At 42.0% G+C, this 24,603-nt stretch overlaps 1 protein-coding gene across 2 annotated transcripts in view; it reads right to left on the bottom strand.

Annotated features, from left to right (window-relative positions):
- Positions 1 to 24,603, bottom strand: part of ATF6 (activating transcription factor 6) — a 209,964-nt gene that overhangs the window by 181,120 nt on the left and 4,241 nt on the right. For both annotated transcript variants that reach the window (XM_080824008.1, XM_080824007.1), the window contains exons 2-6: positions 16,140 to 16,216; positions 12,757 to 12,844; positions 10,064 to 10,170; positions 1,255 to 1,384; positions 215 to 418 (exon numbers count right to left, since the gene is read on the bottom strand). In XM_080824008.1, the coding sequence (XP_080680134.1) occupies positions 215 to 418; positions 1,255 to 1,384; positions 10,064 to 10,170; positions 12,757 to 12,844; positions 16,140 to 16,216 (606 nt within the window). The remainder of the gene's footprint in view (positions 1 to 214; positions 419 to 1,254; positions 1,385 to 10,063; positions 10,171 to 12,756; positions 12,845 to 16,139; positions 16,217 to 24,603) is intronic.

Raw genomic sequence — 24,603 nt, 5'->3', positions numbered from 1 at the left:
AAAAGAAGTATCTGATATAATTCATCTGGATAGCTATCTCCCTTGTTAGGATAGGAACCATATTAGTCATCTCTGTCACATCCTCAAAAACCAAGGACAATTCCTGGCACCCAGCCTGTGCTCAGAAATTATAACCTGAGTTAAAACAAATGACACGACACAAGCCTTAGTGGCCACCAATTAGACTACGCAGCCTCCAGTTCCACTCAGGTACCTTTAGTGGGTGCAGGATGTATGCTGATAATTGGCTGCTGCTTTGCCAATGGCACAAGCGTGGGTAATGTCTGAATAATGATGGTTTTCGCTGGAACGCCAGAGTTCGTCTGAGTCTTGGGTGCTGCTGGAAGTAATAATGGCTTGGGCTGAATTGAAGGTTTTGAATTCATCTGAATTTTTTTCTTTGGAGTCAGTCCATTTTCTGGAGAAAATCCAAACAAACCACAGATCATTGTGAAAGCAATTCCTAGAAAATAGTTCTATGATACACCTTTTTCTACACATTATCTAGACCTCTGAGTTACTGTCCCTATCCGGAATTTAAGCCTAGTTACTCTATAACTTAACGGACTAAAGAAAAGTCCTTCATCTGAGATCTACCCCTTTTTTTGAGGTATAATTGACATATAACATTATATTAATTTCAGGGGTACAACATGATTTAATATTTGTATCACAAAAGGATTACCACAAGAAGTCTAGTTAACACCTGCTACCACAGTTAAAAATTTTTCTTCTTGTGATGAAAACTTCTAAGAGATCTAATCTCTCAGCAATCAAATACACAACACAGTATCACTAACCATAGGCATCATGCTGTACATTACATCGTCATGACTTATTTACTGTGGAAGTCAAATGAGCCTCCCTTTTTGACCACACTGATGGTCAAAATGATGATTTTCGTTGGAACGACCACACTGCACCTCTGGGATATTAGAACTGGTCGAGAACAGCTAAAATCACTGAATAAGGCCTGAAGATTAAGAGGTAATAAATGTCACACCCAAATGGCTCTCACATTCAATATCTTTAACTGAATCCTTGAATTCTCTCCTGAAGATGATGAGGCCTATATCTGCTGTAAAGCATTTTTCACCCATAAAGACAATACAACCAAAGAACGCAGGTCCACTTGTTTAAAAACAAAAAGCCAGATTAATAAACATGCACTTAATCCAACATTTTCTTTTAAAAAATGGAACCTAAGTTCAGTCCAAATTAGAAAGAACAGAAGATGGGAGATGGGAGTCGTACCAGTTTTGCTCCTTGGACCAACGACGGGCTTATCTTCTTTCAGTGGCTCTGCTGAGGAGGGACTGTGAGAGCTTTCACCATAAAGGGAAAGGGGAGACATCTGGGAAGGAGAAGACAAATCCAATTCCTCCTACGGCAAAATAAAATACAAACAAATTCATGGAGAAGAATGTAATTCTTGAACAGAAAATGGCTTAGAGAAGCAAGATCCATACATAAACGGATAAATATTCAAGGACAACTTTAAGGCAAAGGTGTGATGTATTAGAAACTTTACGTACTGGGGCACCTGGGTGGCTCAGTGGGTTAAGCCTCCACCTTCTGCTCAGGTCATGATCTCAGGGTCCTGGGATCAAGCCCCGCATCAGGCTCTCTGCTTGGCAGGGTGCCTGCTTCCCCGCCTCTCTCTCTGCCTGCCTCTCTACCTACTTGTGATCTCTGTCTGTCAAATAAATAAATAAAATCTTAAAAAAAAAAAAAAAAGAAACTTTACGTACTGAGTACCAAGAGACTGTGGATAAAGTAACATTATCCATCGATACAAGAGGAAAAATTCAAATTGCAGAGGATGCCTAAGTCATCCTCTCGTATTAAAGATGAGAAGCACTGATCTGCTCCTATATTTCCTCCCACACACTTGCTGTTTACTTGGTTCCTAGCCATACAAACATTTGGTATAAGACTAAGGTTAAAATGCCAATATCCTTTCCTCCAATCTCTTATTCAGTAGTCTTATGAGAAACTCAAAACAAATAATTCTTACTAATTTTCTTTTTCATTTATTAACACCGCCTTTGTCCCAAATGTTTTGAAAGAAAGACAAATACTGAAAGGAACAGAGCTATTTTCTTTTATTTAATGGGTGAATTGTTAAAACAGAGATGTATAAAGATAACATTTTCTAAGACTTTTAATAGTCAGTAGATCTGAATACAAATCTCTTCGTGGTCTTAGATACTTAAAAAGGTATTTCTTAACATTTAAAAAAAAAAAAGCTAGGCATAATTGCATAGCCAATGTCATACTTAATGGTGAAATACTAAATACCATTAGTATACCATTTATACCATTAAAGTCCAAATAAGAAACATAACTGCTTTTTCTATAATTCTAGCAAACATCATTATACTAGAAAATGAAATAAAAGGAGTAAGTATTAAAATAGAAGAGACAGAAGTGCCTTTGTAAGGTGACATGCTGTCTACTTGGAACACATATAAAAAACAATTAAAAAAACACTTCACAATGAAAATATTGTATGAATAATCACTGAAAAATATAATAAAAAAGATTTCACCCGCAAGAGCTTTAACAATTATAAAACACCTAGGAGTTAATTTTCTAAGGAATGTACAGGGCCTATATAAAGAAAATTTCAAAACTTAATTGAGATACATAAAAGATAACTTGACTAAACAGAGAGACATTAGATATTCTTTTTTTTTTTTTTTTTAGTATTTTATTTATTTGACAGAGTGATAACAAGAGAGGGAACACAAGCAGGGGGCATGGGAGACAGAGAAGCAGACGCCCTCCTGGGCAGGGAGCCTGATGCAGGGCTCAATCCCAGGATCCTGGGATCATGACCTGAGCCAAAGGCAGAGGCTTAACCCACTGAGCCACCCAGGAACCCCAAACAAAAGTGTTTTTTTTTTTTAAGATTTTACTTATTTATTTGACAGAGAGAGATCACAAGTGGGCAGAGAGGCAGGCAGAGAGAGAGGGAAAGCAGGCTCCCCACTGAGCAAAGAGCCCGATGCAGGGCTCGATGCCAGGACCCTTAGATCATGACCTGAGCAGAAGGCAGAGGCTTAATCCACTGAGCCACCCAGGCGCCCCCAAACATAAGATATTCTTTAACAGAATGACTGCAAAGGTGATACAACTGGAGAAACTGGTTTACTTAGAAGACTAGATCCTAACTAAAACCACACAGTAAGGTAGACTCTAAAGGTATTAAGAAGGGCTGCTTGGGTGGCTCAGATGGTTAAGCATCTGCCTTTGGCTCAGGTCATGATTCCAGGATGCTGGGATCAAGGCCCATATAGGGCTCTCTGCTCAGCAGGGAGCCTGCCTCTCCCTTTCCCTCTGCTGCTCTGCCTACTTGTGTTGTCTCTCTGTCAAATAAATAAATAAAATCTTTAAAAAAAAAAAAAAGATTTTATTTATTTATTTGACAGAGAGAGAGAGCAAGAGCAGAAACACAAGGAGGGGGAGTGGGAGAGGGGAAACAAGCTTCCTGTGGAGCATGGGGCCCGACGTGGGGCTCAAACCCAGGACCCTGGGATCATAGCCTGAGCCAAAGGCAGACACTTAACGAATGAGACACCTAGGTGCCCCTAAATACATAAAATCTTTTTAAAAAATAAAATATTCAACTTAATTTTTAAAAAAAGATATTAAGAAATCTTGGGGTACATGGGTGGCTCAGTCAGTTAAGCCTCTGCCTTCAGCTCATGTCACCATCCAGGCGTCCTGGGATCGAGTCCTACATCAGGCTCCCTACTCATCAGGGAGTCTGCTTCTCCCTCTAGCCCTCACCCCACTCTCTCTCACAAATACATAAATAAAATCTTTAAAAAATAATAAATAAAGGTATTAAGAAATCTAAATGTGAAAGGTAAACCATGTAGTTAATAGAAAAAAATGCAGGAGAGCATCTTTGTGGCCTACAAGCAGAGAAAGACTTCTTTAAAAAAACTTCAAAAATCGGGGCGCCTGGGTGGTTCAATGGGTTAAAGCATCTGCCTTCGGCTCAGGTCATGATCCCGGGGTCCTGGGATCAAGCCCCACATTGGGCTCTCTGCTCTACGGGGAGCCTGCTTCCTTCTCTCTCTCTGCCTGCCTCTCTGCCTACTTGTGATCTGTCAAATAAATAAATAAATAAAAATATTTAAAAAAAGAAACTTCAAAAATAAACCAAATCAGCAAAGGGAAAATAAGATGAATCTGAGTATTCAGAATTAGAAATTTCTACTCAATAAAGACTGCAAAGCTAATATATAATAAAAAGTAAAAAGATATATGCAGGGGCGCCTGGGTGGCATCAGTCGGTTAAGCGTCTGCCTTTGGCTCAGGTCATGATCCCAATGTCTTGGGACCAAGTCCTGCACTGGATTCTCTGCTCAGAGGGGAGGCTGCTTCTCCCTCTCCCTCTGCCCCACCCCTTGCTTGCGCACGCTCGCTCACTCTCTCTCTCTCTTAAATAAATAAAATCTTAAAAAAAAAAAATACACATAATGTCTACACCCAATAAAGTTACTATCTCAAATACAGAAGGAATTCTTACAAATGGGTAATGAAAAAGACAACTCACTAGAAAAACTGGCAAAGGGCAGGAATGAACAATTCAGAGAAGAAAAAATATCCAAATCCAGAAGGCCAGGTAAAGTAATGTGGAAAACAATCAGTAATCAAAGATAAATGAATTAAAACAAAACAAACAATAAGAAATTTACGCCATCTGGCAAAAATTAGAAAGCCAGGCAATGCTGAGCATTAGCGACGAAGAGAAGCTACAAGGATCCGGAAGCACTGTGGCCGGGACTTCAGAATGCCACGGGTGACCAGAGAGCCAGTGGCAGCACTGGTCCCATGAAGCACTTGCACTCTACCACCCAGCAGTTCCACCCCTGGGCTACATCCTGGAGTCCTCACACAGGCCCATAAAAGGTCATTTCTGACAACGCTCCCTGGGATGCAGGTAAAACATGGTAAACACATCCGTGAGGTGCTGTGCAGTTCGATGCAACAGACCACGCACACAGAACAATATGAACTGATCTTAAAAACACTGTGTTGATTTTTAAAAGAAATACAAAGAGATCTAATATAATAATGCCATTTACCTTAAGTATTTTAAGTACACAGAATTGAAACTAGTGAGAACAAGATGAACTTTCTGTATTGAAACCATTCTTTTGATAGTCATTTGGGAAAAGATAAAATTAGATTTGTATCTCACATCATACACCAGGATAATTTCAAATGGATCAGAGATCTAAATGAAAAATACAACCTGGGGCGCCTGGGTGGCTCAGTGGGTTAAGCTCTGCCTTCAGCTCAGGTCATGATCTCAGGGTCCTTGGATTGAGCCCGACATCGGGCTCCCCGCTCAGCAGGGAGCCTGCTTCCCACCACCCCTGCCCCCCGCCTGCCTACTTGTGATCTCTCTCTCTCCATCAAATAAATAAATAAGATCTTTAAAAAAAAAAAAAACAAAACAAAAAACAGAGGCACCTGGGTGGCTCAGTAGGTTAAGCCTCTGCCTTCAGCTCAGGTCATGATCTCAGGGTCCTGGGATCGAGTCCCATGTCGGGCGCTCTGCTCAGCGGGAAGCCTGCTTCTCCCCCTCTCTCTGCCTGCCTCTCTGCCTAGTTGTGATCTCTCTCTGTCAAATAAATAAACAAAATCTTAAAAAACAAAATTGGTGCTGTTCAGGCCTCAATCCTGGGCCACATCTTTTTAAAAAAATAAAAAATTAAATTAAATTAAATTTAAAAAACCGAATGGGACACCTGGGTAGCTCAGTCGAGCGTCCAACTCTTGACTTTGACTCAGGTCATGATCTCAGGATCAAGGGATGGAGCCCTGCATTGGGCTCCAAGCTCAGCAGGGAGTCTGCTTGAGAGTCTCTCCCTCCCCCTCTCCCTCTGCACCACTGCTCCATCCCCTTGAGTACACTAATAAATGTATCTTTAAAAATTAATAAATAAAAATAAAGCCTTATAAAAATATGTATTAACAGTCACTGAGAAAATATTTCTTGCTCATGAATGGACATAGAACGCATTAAGCTAAGTGAATTAAGTTGGACTGAGAAAGACAAAGACCATAGGATTTCACTCATTTGTGGAATATAAAAAACAAATGAATAAACAAACAAGCAAACAAAAATATTCCTTGCTGGATAATTTTACCCTAAAGCCACTAGATGTTGACAGAACAAGACCAGAGAAAGACCAACATCCATGTGGAGAGACGGGCTAGTAGAGTGTCAGAGTCCAACCTGAGTCGGGTAGAAAGAGTGCTGAGATGTGGATGGGGAGAACACTCCAGCACTGGGAGTCAGAACAGGGTGATGACATCAAACCCGGGTCAGCCTGACTTACCAAAAAGCCCAGTAAAGACATATTAAAAGAACACAGAGGTCTGTGGGAAGGGAGCTGCACTGGCCAAATCCAGGACAGCATGAGAATCAGAATAATGACAATCATGGATTACAACTTGTTGAATAAAATAAGAAACCCTGACGTCCACACTGATATAAAGAAGTAAAGAGATCAAGTTAAGCTTTGAAGAGAAATTGGACTTGTTTTTTTAAACATCATTTTAAAGTACTTCCTCACAAAATACTTACTTATGGCAAAGCGAGAAAGGACAGCCTCACAGTGGGAAAGCCCAGCGGACATTATCTTAGCTAAGTGAACAAAGAGAACGTCATCGGTAATGACAAACTGAAATCGTGTGACACCTCATCAAAAGTAAACGAGACAGACGTGGCACCACCCCGGTGATGTTCCTGCCATGGCTACAAAACCTGAATCTAACCCCTAGGAAAACATCAGACAAACCCAACTGAGGATCGTTCTCCATAATAACTAGTATTTAATCTCCACAAGTGACAAGGTCATGACAGTTGAGGAAGAATAAATCGTTTCCCCTGAAGGAAGTGAAAGAGACAAGCCAACCAAACAGGATGCTGGATTCTACACGAGGTTCTGTTGCTGGTCTAAGGGATATCTCTGCGACAACGGGCACAAGCTAAGTGGGAGTTGAGGACTAGGTGAATGTAATGCGTCCACGTTCATTTCCTGATGTTAGTGATTGTACTGTGGCTACAGAAGGCACATCCACGCTTGTAGAAAGTAGACAGTGAACTATTTGGGCGTGATAAGCATCAGGCTGGCAACTTACTCTCAAATGGTTCAGGGATAAAAAGTTATTTGTGGGGCACCTGGGTGGCTCAGTGGGTTAGGCCTCTGCCTTCGGCTCAGGTCATGATCTCAGGGTCCTGGAATCGAGCCCCGCATCGGGCTCTCTGCTCAGCAGGGAGCCTGCTTCTCTCTCTCTCCTTGCCTACCTCTGTGCCTGCTTATGATCTCTGTCTGTCAAATAAATAAAATCTTAAAAAAAAAAAAAGTATTTGTAATGTCCTTGTAACATTTCTCTAAGTTTGAGATTATTCCAAACAAAAAGTTGATGTAAACACGAATAAAAATACTGTAACCTCTGAGTGGTGAAAAACCCTCTTCTGAATGACCCACCCCCCCAAAAAGGCAATAAAAGATTGGTAATTTGGCTATGGGAAAAAGAATGCCTGGAGAAAATAAACACCAGACAGAAAGCATCAAGACAAATGACAAACTGGAGGAAAAATACTTGTAACTTACTTCACAAACTAAGGACTAATAATCCCAATATGTAATAAAACAACTTTAAAAGTTTGAGGAGAAAAAGACTAACACAATCCAATAGAAAAGTGAACCAAAATTTGAACGGACAGTTCATTAAAAAATAAGTACAAATAGGCCTTATACATATGAAATATTTGAGAAGATGTTCAAGCACACTTAGAATAAAACAAAGAGACGACAAAGCGCGCTGTGCAGGAACGATGGGAACACTGGCCCTCTCACACGCTGCTGGTCAGAACACACAACCACGCGACCCCGCGGAGGGAAATCTGGCTATAGTCCGCAGCATTACAAATGGATTCATCCTGAGCTCAACAATGTCAGTTCTACGATTATATCCCAAAGACACCCTGGCGAAAATATGGAGTGACTTATATGACACCTTATTCAGTACAGTATTATTTGAGCCTGAAAAGGACTGAGAACACAAAGATTCATCAGATAAGGAAATCACTGAAGAAAGCATGGTACGTCCACACAGTGGAACACCACGCAGCCATGAAGAGGAATGAGAACGATCCTGACACTGGACTTACCTCCAAGATATACCACTAAGTTCCGCAGACCAAGGTACAGCGTATGCTACCTTTCATGTAAGGATGGGTGGGAAGGAAAGGACAGAAATCGGGCTTTTGAAAATATTCCTTGAATAGGGGCACCTGGGTGGCTCAGTGGGTTAAGCCTCTGCCTTTGGCTCAGGTCATGATCTCGGGGTTGTGGGATCCAACCCCACATCGTGCTCTCTGCTCAGCAGGGAGCCTGCTTCCCCCTCTTTCTCTCTCTGCCTGCCTCTCTGCCTATTTGTGATCTCTCTCTCTGTCAAATAAATAAATAAAAACTTTTAAAAAAATTCCTTGTTATATACTTCTGACTTCAAGATAAATTAAATTTTAAAAAATTAAATCATTTGGAGAAATTGTGAGACACAGAACTTCCAATGCTAGCAATCAGAGAAGAGCTTCACAGAGGAAGTTGTTCTGAACCAGGACCAAAAGACGATGGACAGGAGTTTCACAAGGGAAGGAAAAAAACCAGGGCTACTCCAAGCAGAAGAGCATGTACAAAAACCCACAAGTGTAAAACCTACAACTCGCTGCTCTCACTCACTGCCGGGCTTTGAACAGTGCCTGGCACAGTTGCTGAGTGAGGAGAGAGTGCGGAAGCTCTGAGGTGGGAACTCCCACCGGGTTAGAAGGGGAAGGTGAAGGCAGGAAGGGACAGGGAGCCAGGAAGGTAATCAGGAGCCAGGTTGTGGAGGGCCTAGTACTTCGGGAATTTGAATCTCATCCTTGTAAGGGCTGGGAAGTCATTACAAGGTTTAAGCAAAAGACTGACATGATCAAATTTGTAATTCTGAAAGATTTCTCTTTGAAGATTCCTCTGCTAAGAAAAATTGGGGAGGGCGGGGGGAGGGTGGCGGTCAGGAGGCAGAGAGGCCATTTAAAATCCTACTGACTTGGGGCGCCTGGGTGGCTCAGCGGGTTAAAGCCTCTGCCTTTGGCTCAGGACATGATCCCAGGGTCCTGGGATTGAGCCCCGCATCGGGCTCCTCGCTCAGGGGAGCCTGCTTCCCCCTCTCTCTCTGCCTGCCTCTCTGCCTCCTTGTGATCTGTCTGTCAAATAAATAAATAAAATCTTTTTAAAAAAAAATCCTACTGCCTTAATCCAAGTGAGATGATGATGGCCTTGGTCTGGCAGGAGCAGAGAAGGTGAATCATAGAGACTTAACCGGACTGAACTGCCCAGATTTCATAGTTGGCTAGATGTTGAATCTGAAAAGAAGATACCTCCATTTACAGCAGATATAATGTACTCAAATACTAATTTGAATTTTTCTTCTTAAATTTTCCCTTCCCCCATTCAAAAAAGTACCTGGAAAGTACCTTTTCCCACCCTCTGAGCTTTTCTCTGGATGGAGAACAGAAGGCCTTTTAAGAAGTTACCAGATTTTTATAAAAGCCTTAGCCCACTCAAAGGCAATACTAAGCATTCCTGAATTAAGAAATCCATTCTAGGCTCTATGGCCAAGGAATTACAAATCAAATCATCTTGGAGTCTTCCCTGTCCTCAGAGAAGATATATTCTGACAGGCAGAAGAGAGGGCAGCAGGGAGAGAAGATGGTAAGGAAATAAATAAAAAATACAGGATACTGGTGAAGTGCAAAAAAAACCACACTGAAATCGTGAAGGCAAGAACACCGGGGAAGGAGGGCAAAACCAGACCAAGAATGTACGAGCTCTCCCAAGGCCCTTCCTCGAAACTCAGGTTCCTCGGGATGAAAAGAGATCATAAGGCTCACAGCAGCATTTCATAAACGATAAGTGCCTCCACCATATGCGTATTTCCCAGATGGCGTTATGACCAACATCACCAGAGAACACTGGCTACTTACAGGAACGTGCTGAGTTGAAGAGTGAGAGTCCACTGACTGGGGAGAGGAGACCGAACAACTTGACGAGGCCGGAGAAGGTGGCTGAGGTTCTGCCTTAACATCTTTAACTGCAAAACATGAAGTAAAAATGTCCCAATGGACACTATAAACTCAAAATAAAATGAATAAGGAAGAGAGTACAATCTACTCTTAAAATTCAATCATACTGAAGCTAAAGTCACCAAAATGTATCATCAAATGAAAACTCAAGATGCAGAAAACAGTGTATCTAGTCTGCTACCATCTGTGTAATAAATTACATACATGTATATGCACGCATCTACTAACATGTGCGCTAATTCTCCGGAAGGATAAACATAACAAAGTGGTAACTGTGGTTGTCTCTGGGGAGAACGTGTTGGCTGAGCAACAACAGCTGAAGGAGATATTCTTCTACCCTACAGACTTTTTGTACCTTTTGAATATCATACGACAGATTTCCTCCAAAGGTACATTTTTTGGACCTTTTGAGTATTATACAACAGATTCCTCCAAAACTAACCTTTAAAAATATAAGGAATCAGAAACCATTATTTTGGGGGCGCCTGGGTGGCTCAGTGGGTTAAAGCCTCTGCCTTCGGCTCAGGTCATGATCCCAGGGTCCTGGGATCGAGCCCCTCATCGGGCTCTCTGCTCAGCAGGGAGCCTGCTTCCTCCTCTCTCTCTGTCTGCCTCTCTGCCTACTTGTGATCTCTGTCTGTCAAATAAATAAATAAAATCTTTAAAAAAAAAAAAAAGAAACCATTATTTTGGAAAACATTTTCAACAATACAATTAAAACTCCCCAAAACGTTCGTATCTTTTGCTAAAATTTATTTATAAAAATTTATTGAGCAGGGCACCTGGGTGGCTCAGTGGGTTAAGCCTCTGCCTTCAGCTCAGGTCATGATCTAAGGGTCCTGGAATAGAGAACCCCATAGGGCTCTCTGCTCAGCAGGGAGCCTGCTTCCCCCTCTCTTTCTCTGCCTGCCTCTCTGCCTACTTGTGATCTCTCTCTCTGTGTGTCAAATAAATAAATAAAATCTTTAAAAAAAAAAATTTATTGAGCAATCACAGCCCAGGCAATGTTTTCCAAAGTTAGCTGCCAAATAGCTAGCACCCCTCATGATCTTAAGGCGCTCTTACCCTTTTCCATCAAGAAGTAGCATCTATTTCTCCTTGGTCTGAATCAAGGCAGGCTTAAGACTTGTTCAACCGGGGCGCCTGGGTGGCTCAGTGGGTTAAAGCCTCTGCCTTCGACTCAGGTCATGATCTCAGGGTCCTGGAATCGAGCCCCACATCAGGCTCTCTGCTCAGCAGGGAGCCTGCTTCCTCCTCTCTCTCTCTCTCTCTCTGCCTGCCTCTCTGCCTACTTGTGATCTCTGTCTGTCAAATAAATAAATTTTTAAAAAAAATCTAAAAAAAAAAAAAAAAGACTTGTTCAACCAACAGAGTATGGAAGTAATGCTATGTGAATTCCAAGGCTGGGTTACTTAGGCAATGCAGCTTCTACTCTGTGCACTGAACACTCCCATCTGAGCCTCTGAAGTCTGACTACCGCAAGACCACCAAGCTGAAAGGAAGCCAAGCCACACAGGAGGGCCGTGAGCAGGTGCTCCAGCCGACAGTGCTGGCAACAAGTCACTCGGGCCTGGCAAGTGATATGTGAGTGAAGAAACCTTAAGGTAATTCGAGCCCCAACTTCCAAGCTACTCAAGCTTTCCCAGTTGAGGTCTGGCCATCACAGAGCAGGGCCAAGCCATTCTCGGGGTACCCTGTCCAAATTCCTGACTCACAGATTCTGGAAGCATAATAAAATGGTGGTTGTTTTAAGCCACTGGGTTTTACAGTAGTTTGTTACATGACAATAGTAGCCAGACCGCTGGCCCTGGGTAGCCCATATTCTACGAGGGAAGATATGCATTGAGCAAGACACACAAATACATAAAATGGGGGACTGGGACATGCAGGGGTGAGGAGGACTGCAATCTGGGTGGGAGGATGTGCTGGTGACTTACCCACTGTCTCTCAGCTCTTAAGTCTACCGCCTATCTACAGTCTGTGATGCATGTTAGGACATGTCTCAGCTGGCTCCCTTTTACGTACTATCAATGGAGGATACTGGAAGGATACTCAAGCAAAGAGAGGGGAGAAAAGGGTTTCTTCCTCCTCCCATCAGCTTCATCCCACAAGTGACCATTTGCTCCAGATCCCAGCTTCTCTCAACACATCCAAAACTTACTTCATCAGGGCCCCTTAAAGATACTAGCATCAGACAGAGAGTGCCCCCTCCACAGAAGTATGTATATCAAATGCAAGGGACCCCTATGCCACCTTCCTAAATTGTGATAATCCCAAGTTTTCTTTGATTCCCTAAATTCGGTCTGGTTCTCAGATAGGTTAACCTCTTATAAAGATATTACACAGAATTAAAAATCAGGATTTCTGATATGACTTCTTTATCACTATGTGACTAACACACAGCTATGAAATTCTTTCCATCCATTTGGGTAGGAAACTTACGTGTGCACTGCCCCAGCAGAAGTAGAATATCTATCCCTGGCTTTTATTAACCCATCAAAGTAGCCCAATTACCCCACGGAATTTTGACTAATACCAAACTAGAAAATAAAATGGATCTGTTTAAGATTTTTACCAATGAAATACATCATTACCTGTGCAGAGCTGGTTGTTGATGTCCCAAATGCCTGTTTCCCAAGGCATCAAATCCAAGTCAAAATCAAGATTATCAAAATTGTTTTCCTGTACGTTTCAAATCAGGAAAAGGATATTAGAAGAATAAAATATATAGATCTATAAATCAAACTATCAGACACAATTTGCCATAAATAATATAATTTCTATTACCCAACTTAGTCAAAATAATTTTCTACGTCAATAGGTTCATCTGGAGAATACACCTTGCATGGCCTAAAGATAAGCCAATTCACTTATATAAAACACAGCAGGAACAATCAGAGAGGTAATGGACTCAACATCTAAAAGATTCGGTTGGTGTCATTTTCTTCCATGGGAACCAACCCTTACTAGAGTCACAAAATATGTCTTTGTCATAAGGGAGATCCAGCAGAGTACGTTTCCCCATTGCCATTGATGAAAACAAGTTAAAGCAAATGCCTACTTACAACATCATCTCTATACAGCAACAAGAAGAACACAGATTTTAGCCAAAAGACATGCAAGAATTGTAATGAGACTTTAACTGAACCTTCAGTTATACCAAATATTAACATGGTTATCTAAGAAAGAAGAGATCCATAGAAGGATGGGTAATTTTCTTCCTTTTTCTACTATACAGTACCTTTCAAATTCCTAAAATAAAATTTCCAAATTTTTTTTAATCCTAGAAGGTAAAACTAAGTTTCTCAAATAGAAGTCAACACACTTCTTAGAGGGACTCTTAGTTTCTTCATTTAGATGACAATTTTTTTTACTTAAATATAAGCAGGGGTGCCTGGATGGCTCAGTGGGTTAAATATAAGCATATTCTGGGTCATCTGAAGTCCTCTTTACTATATTCATAAATAAAGTACTGCCACACGTTGAGTCTGAGGTCAAGGCAGTGCTATTATCTTAAGTCTCTAGGGGTATGGAGACAAGAACAGAAGTAAACAATATAGACACAGTATCACAAAGTCAAGGGCAGTCAGTATTAACTTAATATAACAGATAATAAAAAAGCAACAGCAGAGAAAGTAAGCCTCAGGCCAAAAGTAAAGATCAGTCTTTTAATTATTAACAACCATTTGGTGATAATTTCTAAAATATTATTATTTCAAAATGTCTCTTTTGTGGTTTACTTTTATTGAGAACAAAAGGAAAGAAGGGAACAGTTTGATCCCATTGCCCTTAACTAAGTAAATATTGGTACAAGTTGTAGAAAGAGAATGTGTGGACATTCACGTGAAAAAAAGTACTACTGAAACCATGAAAGAACCCCTTTTTAAATCAACCCCCTTTGCTTTTTTCTCTTACTTGAACCTACACAATCAGAAATGAAGCAGCCCTGTAACTTCAGCACCCAAACATATCCTTAAACTTTCTTAGCCTAAGAAATGAAGCCTCCTCAGTGCTAGTAATACTTTCTAACAGGCACAACAAAGGACATGACCCATTCCAGGAAGCTCCTTCCTCGGTATTCAGTCAAAACAGTCAAATACCTTTTAGAGCATAAGACTTTTATCTGTCTAGAAACCTAACAGGCCTATTTTATGTAAAGTGAGACATATTTATGCTTCTATATTCTATATTCTGGCTCTTCTATGATTTCTCATGGGAAACTACTAACGTGTGGAAGAGAATGACACAATTTTAAAGCTAAAAAGGGCCCTCAGACACCATCTAATCCAATCCCTTAACTTCGTACTAGAAAAACTAAGGAACTGAAAGACTGAATGCCTTGTGTAAGGTAAGGATGTTAGTTATAAAATGAGGATCAGATTTCCCTGAACCTTTCAAACTAACCACAGTATGGTAACTTGGTAGTTTTAGCCGTAGAGGTTGTAAATGAGTATCAGTTGCTTAGGCGACTGCCCAATATTTAAAGCCAATCTGGGGCACCTGGGGGGCTCGGTCAATTAAGTGTCTGCTTCGGCTCTGGTCATGGTCCTGGGGTCATAGGATCGAGCCCCTCACTGGGCTCCCTGGTCAGCGGGGAGCCTGCTTCTCCCTCTTGTCCCTGCTTGTACTCTCTCGCTTTCTCTTTCTCTCTGTCAGATAAATGAAATCTTTAAAAAAAAAAAAAAAAAGGCCAATTTAATCAACAGATCACACTCTCAAACATTCATAAGGTAAACAAAAACTATTAAAATTTCATGTGCTGATTAAAAAAAAATACCATGTATTCTTTTTTTTTTAATTTTTTATTTCTTTTCAGCGCAACAGTATCATTGTTTTTGCACCACACCCAGTGCTCCATGCAATCCATGCCCTCCCTAATACCCACCATCTGGTTCCCCCAACCTCCCACCCCCCGCCCCTTCAAAACCCTCAGGTTGTTTTTTAGAGTCGATAGTCTCTCATGGTTCACCTCCCCTTCCAATTTCCCTCAACTCCCTTCTCCTCTCCATCTACCCTTGTCCTCCATATTATTTGTTATGCTCCACAAATAAGTGAAACCATATGATACTTGACTCTCTCTGCTTGACTTATTTCACTCAGCATAATCTCTCCCAGTCCCGTCCATGTTGCTACAAAAGTTGGGTATTCGTCCTTTCTGATGGAGGCATAATATTCCATAGTGTATATGGACCACATCTTCTGTATCTTACTCTCTTCTATTGATGCATATTAAAACAACTGCTAAATTATTCTTAAAGAAATATTTGAGAAACTCACTAAGCAAGCATTACATATTTTTATACTCAGCATAATAAGGGCTTAAAAAATAAGAAACAAAAATCCAACCTGATGTATGTATAAAATCACTCTGTTCAATTAAATTACTTTCCAAGCGAAACAGCACCTCATCCGTTAAAGAATACGACAGAATAAGAGAGTTCTATAGGCCAATGTACTATGCACTAACACAAAAAAGAAAAGATATTTGAGGGCTCAAAGCGCTATAATAATAGCTTTTACACAGACTTCTAACCATTCACAGGCAAAAAGTAAGGACACGTCTAAATTTCAGAGCTTTCTATACTAAGGATACGTAACTTTTAAAAAGGAAGTTGGTAAGTTCTGCTTGACTGGATCCATGACTCACATACACCCTTTAACATCATCGTTTCCCTTATGCAGCAAACTACCTACAAAGCCAAAAGTAGGCAGTTAAATGATTTGTCATAAAGTCACCCAACTCTGGGGCCAAAAGTAAACTCAGAATACAAGTCTTCTCCCACCAAGACCAATGCAATTTCTGCAATCCTAAAATTTACTGAGTAAAAAGTGGCTGCTAAATTTCATAGTTAAATACTAAAAATTATTTAAACTTAAACCACTACCCTAAACCTATTATCCTGAAACCACCTTGCAATAATTAGAATAAAGATTAAATATCACATTATTCAGTAATTCTCCCCTAGTAAATACTTACGTAAGTTTCCTTTGCTGCATCCAGATGCAGGTCATCAGTGTCTGTGAAATAGCCAAGTTCAGCAAACAGTGCAGAATCTTTGTACAAAAGGGTAGAGATTGAAAAAAAAATAAATAAATAGAGATTGTCAATTCAGTGTTTCAACAAAAGAATAAGCACCATATCCCTATGCCACCTCTAGTAGGGGTTCTCATCAGCCATTACTATTACTGATAAACTCTAGCAGTGTGAAGGACAACCAATTCAAAGCTATTTCTAATTCATGTATTGTTTTCCACATCATTTTTATCTTGTGATCTAAACCTTTTCACCAAGGACTAACGAACAAGTTTTATGTCAGGTCACACTGTACTAAATGATAGTGACTTTCTAGAACATTACTAACAGGAATTCTGAGGCTACATCTGGGCTCAACATGAAAATGTACCATGGTTAGAAAGGGGAACCCTCTCGCACTGTTGGTGGGAATGCAAACTGGTGCAGACACTCTAGAGCTACCCTACAACCCAGCAACTGCACTACTAGGTACCTACCCAAAGGATACAAACATAGTGATCAGAAGGGGCACATGGACCCCAATGTTCACAGCAGCAATGTCCACAGTAGCCAAACTATGGAAAGAGACCAGATGTCCGTCAACAGATGAATGGATAAAGAAGATGTGGGGTGTGTGTGTGTGTGTGTGTGTGTGTGACAATAAAATATTACACAGCCATCAAATGAAATTTTGCCAGTTGCAACGACATGAATGGAACTAGAGGGTATTATGCTAAGCAAAATAAGTCAGTCAGAAAAAAACAAATACCATACAATTTTACTCCTATGTGGGATTTAAGAAACAGATGAACATAGGGGAAGGGAAGAAAAAATAAAATGAAAATTGAGGAGGCGGCAAATCATAAGAGACGCTGAACTCTAGGAAGCAAACTGAGGGTTGCTGGAGGGGAGGTAGATGAGGGGAAGGGATAAACTGGTGATGGGCATTAAGGAGGGCACCTGATGTAAGGAGCATCAGGTGTTATATGCAACTGATGAATCACTAAATCTTACCTCTGAAACTAATGGAAGGAAGGAAGGGAGGGCGGGAGGGAAAACGTACCACGGTTGATTAGCAGTGATGATAGAAGAGGAATATGGCAGCCCATGGACAGTATTTGCCATCCAAGTCTTAGTTAGGGGTACAACCAACTTTCTAGCTGAACAATAAAGGACTCACTTATCTAAACGATTAAATTTATTTCAGCAAATCTAACTAATTCCAATTTCTGGATAAGATTTCATTATAAACCAAGAAATTTAAGGACCCAGAAAATATTCCTTAACAAACTAGGTTGAAACTTCCTGCAGAGATGGTCAGGATGCAGAAAAGGCCAAAGGCAGCTGGTTACCATATAACCTGTGATGTGTCCACTTCCTACAACACTTTTAGAATCTCAAGAACTTCAGAGAGTTTTCCAAACCTAAGATTGCCTTTGTACTCCCTAGCGTCATGCCACTGACACTGCTCTGGTGACTTCCTCATGTCACACATACAGGAGCTACGCCACCAGTCCATCATTCACTCAGCCAGTGACAGAATCATTTTACCAACCTACAACAAAATACTACCTAGCAAAAAATTCTGTGTAGTAGTAACGAGAGGTTATTCATACAACTCTCACAAAAGGATGACCTAAACCTCGGTCGCAGAGCCAAAAACACCTAAGCAGTTGACTGGGACTATGTACCTCACAGGGAGGCGGAAACCCTTGAAGAGTTCTCTCGACTGCTGCCTCTCATTTCTCCTCTCCCTTTCTTTCTGGAGCCTGTTTTCACCACGCTCCTCTCCCACACACACAAACGGTTATTAATGTCACCAATGACCTCTACGTTGCTAAATTCAATGGTAGATTCAAGGTCTTACTTGACCTATCAAGAAGCACTGGACAGAGCTGATCCTTTCATATTAACTGAAACACGTGCTTCACTTGGCTTCCAAATTACCACACTCACCTGGTTTTCCCTCCACCTCACTGGCTGACCCTGTCTTGCTGGTTCCTCCTCATCTCGTGGCATGAGACTGATCAGCATAAACTTTTCTATCTACTCTACTCCTTTGGGGATCTCAGCTGAGTTTGTGGCTTTAGCAGCATCTCTATGCCAAGGATTCCCAAATACACATCTCCAGCCTGTACCTCAAGATGCACATATATACGGAGTACATCTCTTGGACACCTCCTCTTGGGGGTCTCAGACTTAGCTTATCCCAAACTCAGCTCCTGATCACCCCCACCAAACCCTCTACTTCTCTGTCCTCATCTCAGTTAATTGTGATTCAATTCTCCCAGTAGCTCAAGCCAAAAACCCTGGTTGGAGTCACTGTTTACTTCTCTTCACTCTCCATATTCAAACTACCAGCAAATCCCATCAGTTCTGTCTTCAAGCTGTATACCCATAATCTGATTTTTATCTTTCCTTCCAATTCTTCCTTCCCCTCCCATCTTTCCTTTTCTTCTGTATTTTTCCCATCACTGGGATGTCAGCTTCTGAGGAAGCAGGGCGATGAGGATGTGGGGCTCTATGTGTCAGCATCTGTGGCAATGTGCCCGGTAGCCAAGAACATGGGATGGTGTGAGAGAGGGGTCTGCGCAGTGTCAGTGGCAGCATGCCCAGGCTCCCAAGGAAATGGGGCAGTAGGAAGGAGAACAAAGTGGCAGATGGGAGAGGCAGCCTGAGTGTTTAAAAGCATAAAGACAATGGACAAACACCTAGTCAATTGACCAAATCAAATATATCTAAAATACTTGAAGCCAGGTTTCTCACTGTCTAAGAAAGGATGCACAACATGGAAAGGAAAGCACCTAAAAGAACCCTAAGATGTTGGACTGGCATTGGAAGTATTGGTATGAGCCCACTTCTAAAAAATATATGTACACAGAAGAGCCATAGATGTCTATATACCCGTGTATATAGATACAAACACATACATGTCCTAGTTCTGTGGGCTCAAAGGTCCTAGAACAGTGATATCCCAGTAGCAGTGAAAATACTATGTGCTCTGATCTGGGATACTAACTGCCATCCTTTACTAAATGAAAGTCCATTAAAGAGCTCCTTGGAGAACTGGCTGATTCCAGAGCTGAAGCAGGGAAAGTGCAAGATAAGAATGGGAAATCTTCTTGTGCCAGAAAATAAGGAAGTTCTCAGAGAATGACTGGAATATGTCAAAGAATAAAAGAGCTGATATGGGTGGGGTGCCTGGGTGGCTCAGTGGGTTAAGCCTCTGCCTTCAGCTCAGGTCATGATCTCAGGGTCCTGGGATAGAGCCCCACATCAGGCTCCCTGCTGAGCAGGGAGCTTCCCCCTCTCTCTCTGCCTGCCTCTCAGTCTACTTGTGATCTCTCTCTCTCTCTCTCTCTGTCAAATAAACAAAATCTTTAAAAAAAAAAAAAAAGAGCTGATATGAATGAACTCCCACTGGTCAATCTGGGGAAAACCTGAGCGTTGAAATAAAATGGGAGTACCAGATTTTAACCCACTGAATCAAACAGGAGTCATTGGGTCTATAATGAAATAAATACACATATACACACATACACAGAGAAAGCTCTTTCTTACAGTACAATGTCAACTAATAAATGCAGACAGCATGACAGAGATAATCACCATTTGGCATTAGAGTGGTAGTTGATACAGGCAGGAACTATCAATGGAGGCCGGGGGTGGTGGGTGGAGGTTTAACAAGGAATAGGACATTGATGTGATGTCAGATTATCTCCCCCAAAACAGCAATCAAATACAAAAGGGTGAACAGTGTCTTTACAGTGGTGAAACCTGGCAGATCGGATTAAGATGAACCTCACCTTGGGACAGGGCAACATAGTGTGCCTCCAAATGATTCACTGAGAACAGCACAGTATGATTTCTCTGGCATTCCTGCCATGAATGCATGGCCTGATTCTGGTCATGAGGAAAGCATGGATAGAGCCGGGTTTAGGGTCATCTTAGAGAATAAAAGACCTGTGTTCTTTAAAGCTATCAAAGACACAAGAGACAGAAAAACACTAAGAAACCATTCCAGACTGAAGGACATTAAGAAGACCTGGCAAGTAAAAGTGATGTGTGTTTGCAGATAGGATTCTCATCGAGAAAGGAAAAAGAGCCATTATTAAGACAGATGACAAAATCTGAATGGCGTCTGTGAGATGGATGGTGACATGTCAGTGTTTTTTCCTGAATGGAAGGAGGACATGGTAGTAACACAGGAGTATCCTTGCTATGCAAGGAGGGGACACATACCATAGTATTTAAAGATAATGGGTCAACACATCTCTCTTTCTCACTCTAATGAAAGAGAAATGAGGTAAATGCAATAAAATTTAACAGGGAACCTGTGTGATGGGCATGCAACTGTTTTCTTTAGTTTTGAATTTAAACATCTAAATAAAACATATGTATGGGGCGCCTGGATGGCTCAGTCCGTTAAGTGTCTGCCTTCAGCACAGGTCATGATCCCAGGGTCATGGGACCAAGCCCAGCATTGGGCTCTCTGCTCACTAGGGAGCCTGCTTCTCCCTCTCCCTGACACTCTGGCTCCTTGTGCACTCTCTCTCTGGCAAATAAATAAATACAACCTTTAAAAATAAATAAATGTCCAACTCTTGGTTTCAGCTGAGACTGTGATCTCAAGGTTGTGAGATCAAGCCCCATGTCAAGACCCACATCAGACTCTGCGCTCAGCATGGAGTCTGCTTGTCCCTCTTCCTCCCCCCACTTGCACTGCTATGTGCACTCTCACTCTCTCTCAAATAAATAAGTAAAATCTTTAAAAAAAACAAAACAAATAAGTCTGCAAAATCTTTTTGGTAACTTGAAATTTTGATGTTTACTAAGATAAGTTAAATGATGGGTATCTGTTGATTAGCTAGATCACTTCCAAATACAATAAAATACTAAAACATTGATTACTGAACATAGGTTTATTGGCTTTTGCTCAGCGGGGAGTCTGCTGCAAATTCTCTCTCCTTCTCCCTCTGCCCATCCCCATTCACGTGTGCTCTGACTCTTTTCTAAAAAAATAAAATTTTAAAAAAAGTATGTGTCTCTATATCTGTATATGTGGATGTATTGGTGTATCTCCATAACCAGCCACTCCCGTTACCTCCACTGCCACCACCGCAATTCTCTTGGATGGCTACAGGAGCCTCCAAATGTTCTCCCTGCTTCCGCCCTTGCCCGTCCTTCTATTTCCAACAGAGCAGCTAAAGTGAGATTGTAAAAACACAGGCTATTATTGGGAATCGGGATTTTCACAGAAAAGAAATGTAACCCAGCAGTGAATGCTTTGTCCAGTTGGGCACTCCTGGATTCCCTGTACATAAGTTCTCCCAATAAACCTCTATCTCAGGGGAAAAAAAAGAGAGAAAAAGAAAAAAAAAATGTAAGCATATAATGTGAGAAGGTGAAAAAGAACCCTGTGGTACTGGCTTTGACCTGCAGATATTAGTACGAATTCATGCTGTTTAAAAATACCTATTTCCTCGTTCTCGGGAAGTAAATGATGAAATGCTTAGGAGTTTCGCATTATCTGTAGCCTACTTTCAGATGATGAAAGAGGAGGGAAGTATGGGTAACACTGAATGGGGCAGAATGCTAACAGTTGGTCAATCTAGATGAGGGAAATACAGGGTACCCTGTAGTGATCTTCTCATTCGCTGCAGTTTTTTAACAAAAACCTCGGTGGTTTAAAAACAACTGAAAGTAGGTTAGTAACGTATATCTACCGAACATTCGGGGCTGGTCCCCTCTAAAGCATCTCTGAAGTCCACTGTCTAGTCCGACGTCCTCTTTGCCAGTCCCACGTAACAAATATTTAGACGTCCCTTTGCAGTAGTAAACTATGGGAGCTATTACTTTTAACTTTCTCAGCAAGCTTTCCCACCTGACCTTGACCATTTATTCATTTACTTCCTCTCAGTTTAGTAAGATGAGAAATGGCCACCAGGTTTAACAAAATGGAAGTCAGTGGTGACCTTCGAGTCGCTTTGGTGGAGGGGTGGATCCCGGCTGCTCAATGACAATGAGACAGGAGACACTGGAGTCAGTGAACATGGTTTTATTTTTGCTCTTAAGAATCGTGCTGTAGGGGCACCTGGGTGGCTCAGGGGGTAAAAGCCTCTGCCTTCGGCTCAGGTCATGATCTCAGGGTCCTGGGATTGAGCCCCACATCGGGTTCTCTGCTCAGTGGGGAGCCTGCTTCCCTCTCTCTCTGTCTGCCTGCCTCTCTGCCTGCTTGTGAACTGTCTGTCAAAGAAATAAATAAAATCTTAAAAAAAAAAAAAAAGAATTGTGCTGTAAAATAAAGGGAAATGTAGTAGTAGCTAGAGGAGAAGTAACACCCAAAGAAGGTTTGGAGGGTTTTTTCTTTACTCTGAACAGGAGCAACAACCACATGTTTATTGACCAGTGGAGACAACCTAGCAGAGAGGGAAGTGACGCTATCCAGGGAACAGAAGGAAGAAGTGTCGCACAACACTCTTGACTGAGGAGGAGGGATCTACAGCACGAGGGGCTCCAGCGAGAAGCCACCGGTTCCCAACAAGAGAAAGTAAATATGTTGGTAAGTGGTGGATGAGGTAGTGGGAGACTGTGGTAGCTCTCTTCTGATTCAAAGGAAAGGGGAGGAGGTGAAAGAGGTTTGAAGCGAGAAGAAAGTTCCTACAACCATCGAAGTGGGAGAATGAGAGGTCAATATGATCTGCCAGGCCACACCTGAAGGTCACTATCATCAATCGGTTAGATTTAACCAAGCTCGTGGTTCATCCAAGAGAGGACTACAGAACGAGAGAGACAAGGTACTGTGAGTGTGAGCGAGGGAAGCTGCAGTGAGTGCCCACGGAACTGAACTGGGAAAGGGGGCAGTGATGACACGGAGACAACGGGGAAAGATGGCAGCGTCTCAGCAGGACTGCAGGGACTGATGGAAGCAAAAGGGAGTGAGCTGGTAAGACAGGAGGTGGTGGTCGGAGTGGGGGCTGTTGAAACTGAAACTGTTATCAGCACTGACAGGGTTTCAGCTTGTGACCAGGGGAGTAAGTGGCTGAGACAGGGCGGAAGGCCAGACCACTGGTGGAGAGGAGGCCGAAGACATAAGAGGTCATGGTATTTGAAATATCCTCTGAGTATCTGAAATCAGCCAAGGAAGGAATGTTGGAGAAAAGTGACAGTAAGCTAAGAGCTAGAATTTCTCAACAGTGAGGGAGAACGAACCAGGAAAGAGCAGATGACTGACTGTAACAGGGATGGGTGGCACAGCATGTCGTGAAAATGTGACTAAAACTGGATGTTTCTTAGGGAGGATGAAAGGAGAATGAGCTGAAAGTAGCAGTGAAAAACAAGAAAGTTGGGGCACCTGGGTGACTCAGTGGGTTAAGCCTCTGCCTTTGGCTCAAGTCATGATCTCAGGGTCCGGGGACTGAGCCCTGCATCAGGCTCTCTGCTCAGCAAGGAGCCTGCATCCCGCTCTTTCTCTGGCTGCCTCTCTGCCTACTTGTGATACCTATCAAATAAATAAATAAAATCTTAAAAAAAAAAAAAAAAGAAAGAAAGAAAAACAAGAAAGTTAACTATACCCCACCTTTAGAGGCCCAAATGGCAAAAAGAATATGAGAATCAAAATGGCCGCCATTCACCAAGCCTTCAGAGAAAGCAGCAGCCACCAGGGGAGTCAGGCTGCCGTCAGTGCCAGAAGGCCAACTTTCACAGAAGAGACTGAAGATATAAAAGAAACCACAGAAGCAGATAGAAGCTTCTGATCTTGGTACATATACCTTACATGTGGCAAAAGATCGTTTCTATACAAAGTTGAGACAGGGAGGAAGGGAAGGAGGGGAAAGACCTGCAGATGACAAATAAGCATTTGAACACGTACTCCACATCACAGGTTATCAGGACACTGCTAATTAAAACAAAAATGAGGGGGGCGCCTGGGTGGCTCAGTCTGTTAGGTGTCTGCCTTCAGCTCAGGTCCTGATCCCACAGTCCTGGGACCAAGCCCCAGGACCCAGCCCCCTGCTCACTACGGAGCCTGCTTCTCCCTCTCCCTCTGCCTGCAGCTCCTACTTGTGTGCTGTCCCTCTGGCTCTCTCTCTCTGTCAAGTAAATTAATAAAATCTTAAAACAAACAAACAAAACCCAACAAGGTGGCGTGCCTGGGTGGCTCAGTCGGTTGGGTGACGGACTGATTTTAGTCATGATCTCAGGGTCATGAGATTGAGTCCCATGTGGGGCTTCGGTCTCAATGGGGAGTCTACTGAAGATTCTCTCTCTCTCTCTCTCTCTCTCCTCCCCGCCCCACTCAGGCACGAACTCTCAAAAATAAACAAATCTTAAAAAAAAAAAAAAAAAACCAGACCAACAACACTTATTGGAATGGCTCAAATCCAAACACTGGCAACATCAAATGCTGGTGAGGATATGGAGCAAC

The sequence above is a fragment of the Martes martes genome (genome assembly GCF_963455335.1).
Source record: "Martes martes genome assembly, chromosome: 15".
Classification (NCBI taxonomy): domain Eukaryota; kingdom Metazoa; phylum Chordata; class Mammalia; order Carnivora; family Mustelidae; genus Martes; species Martes martes.
This window is presented reverse-complemented; position numbering and strand designations above follow the sequence as displayed.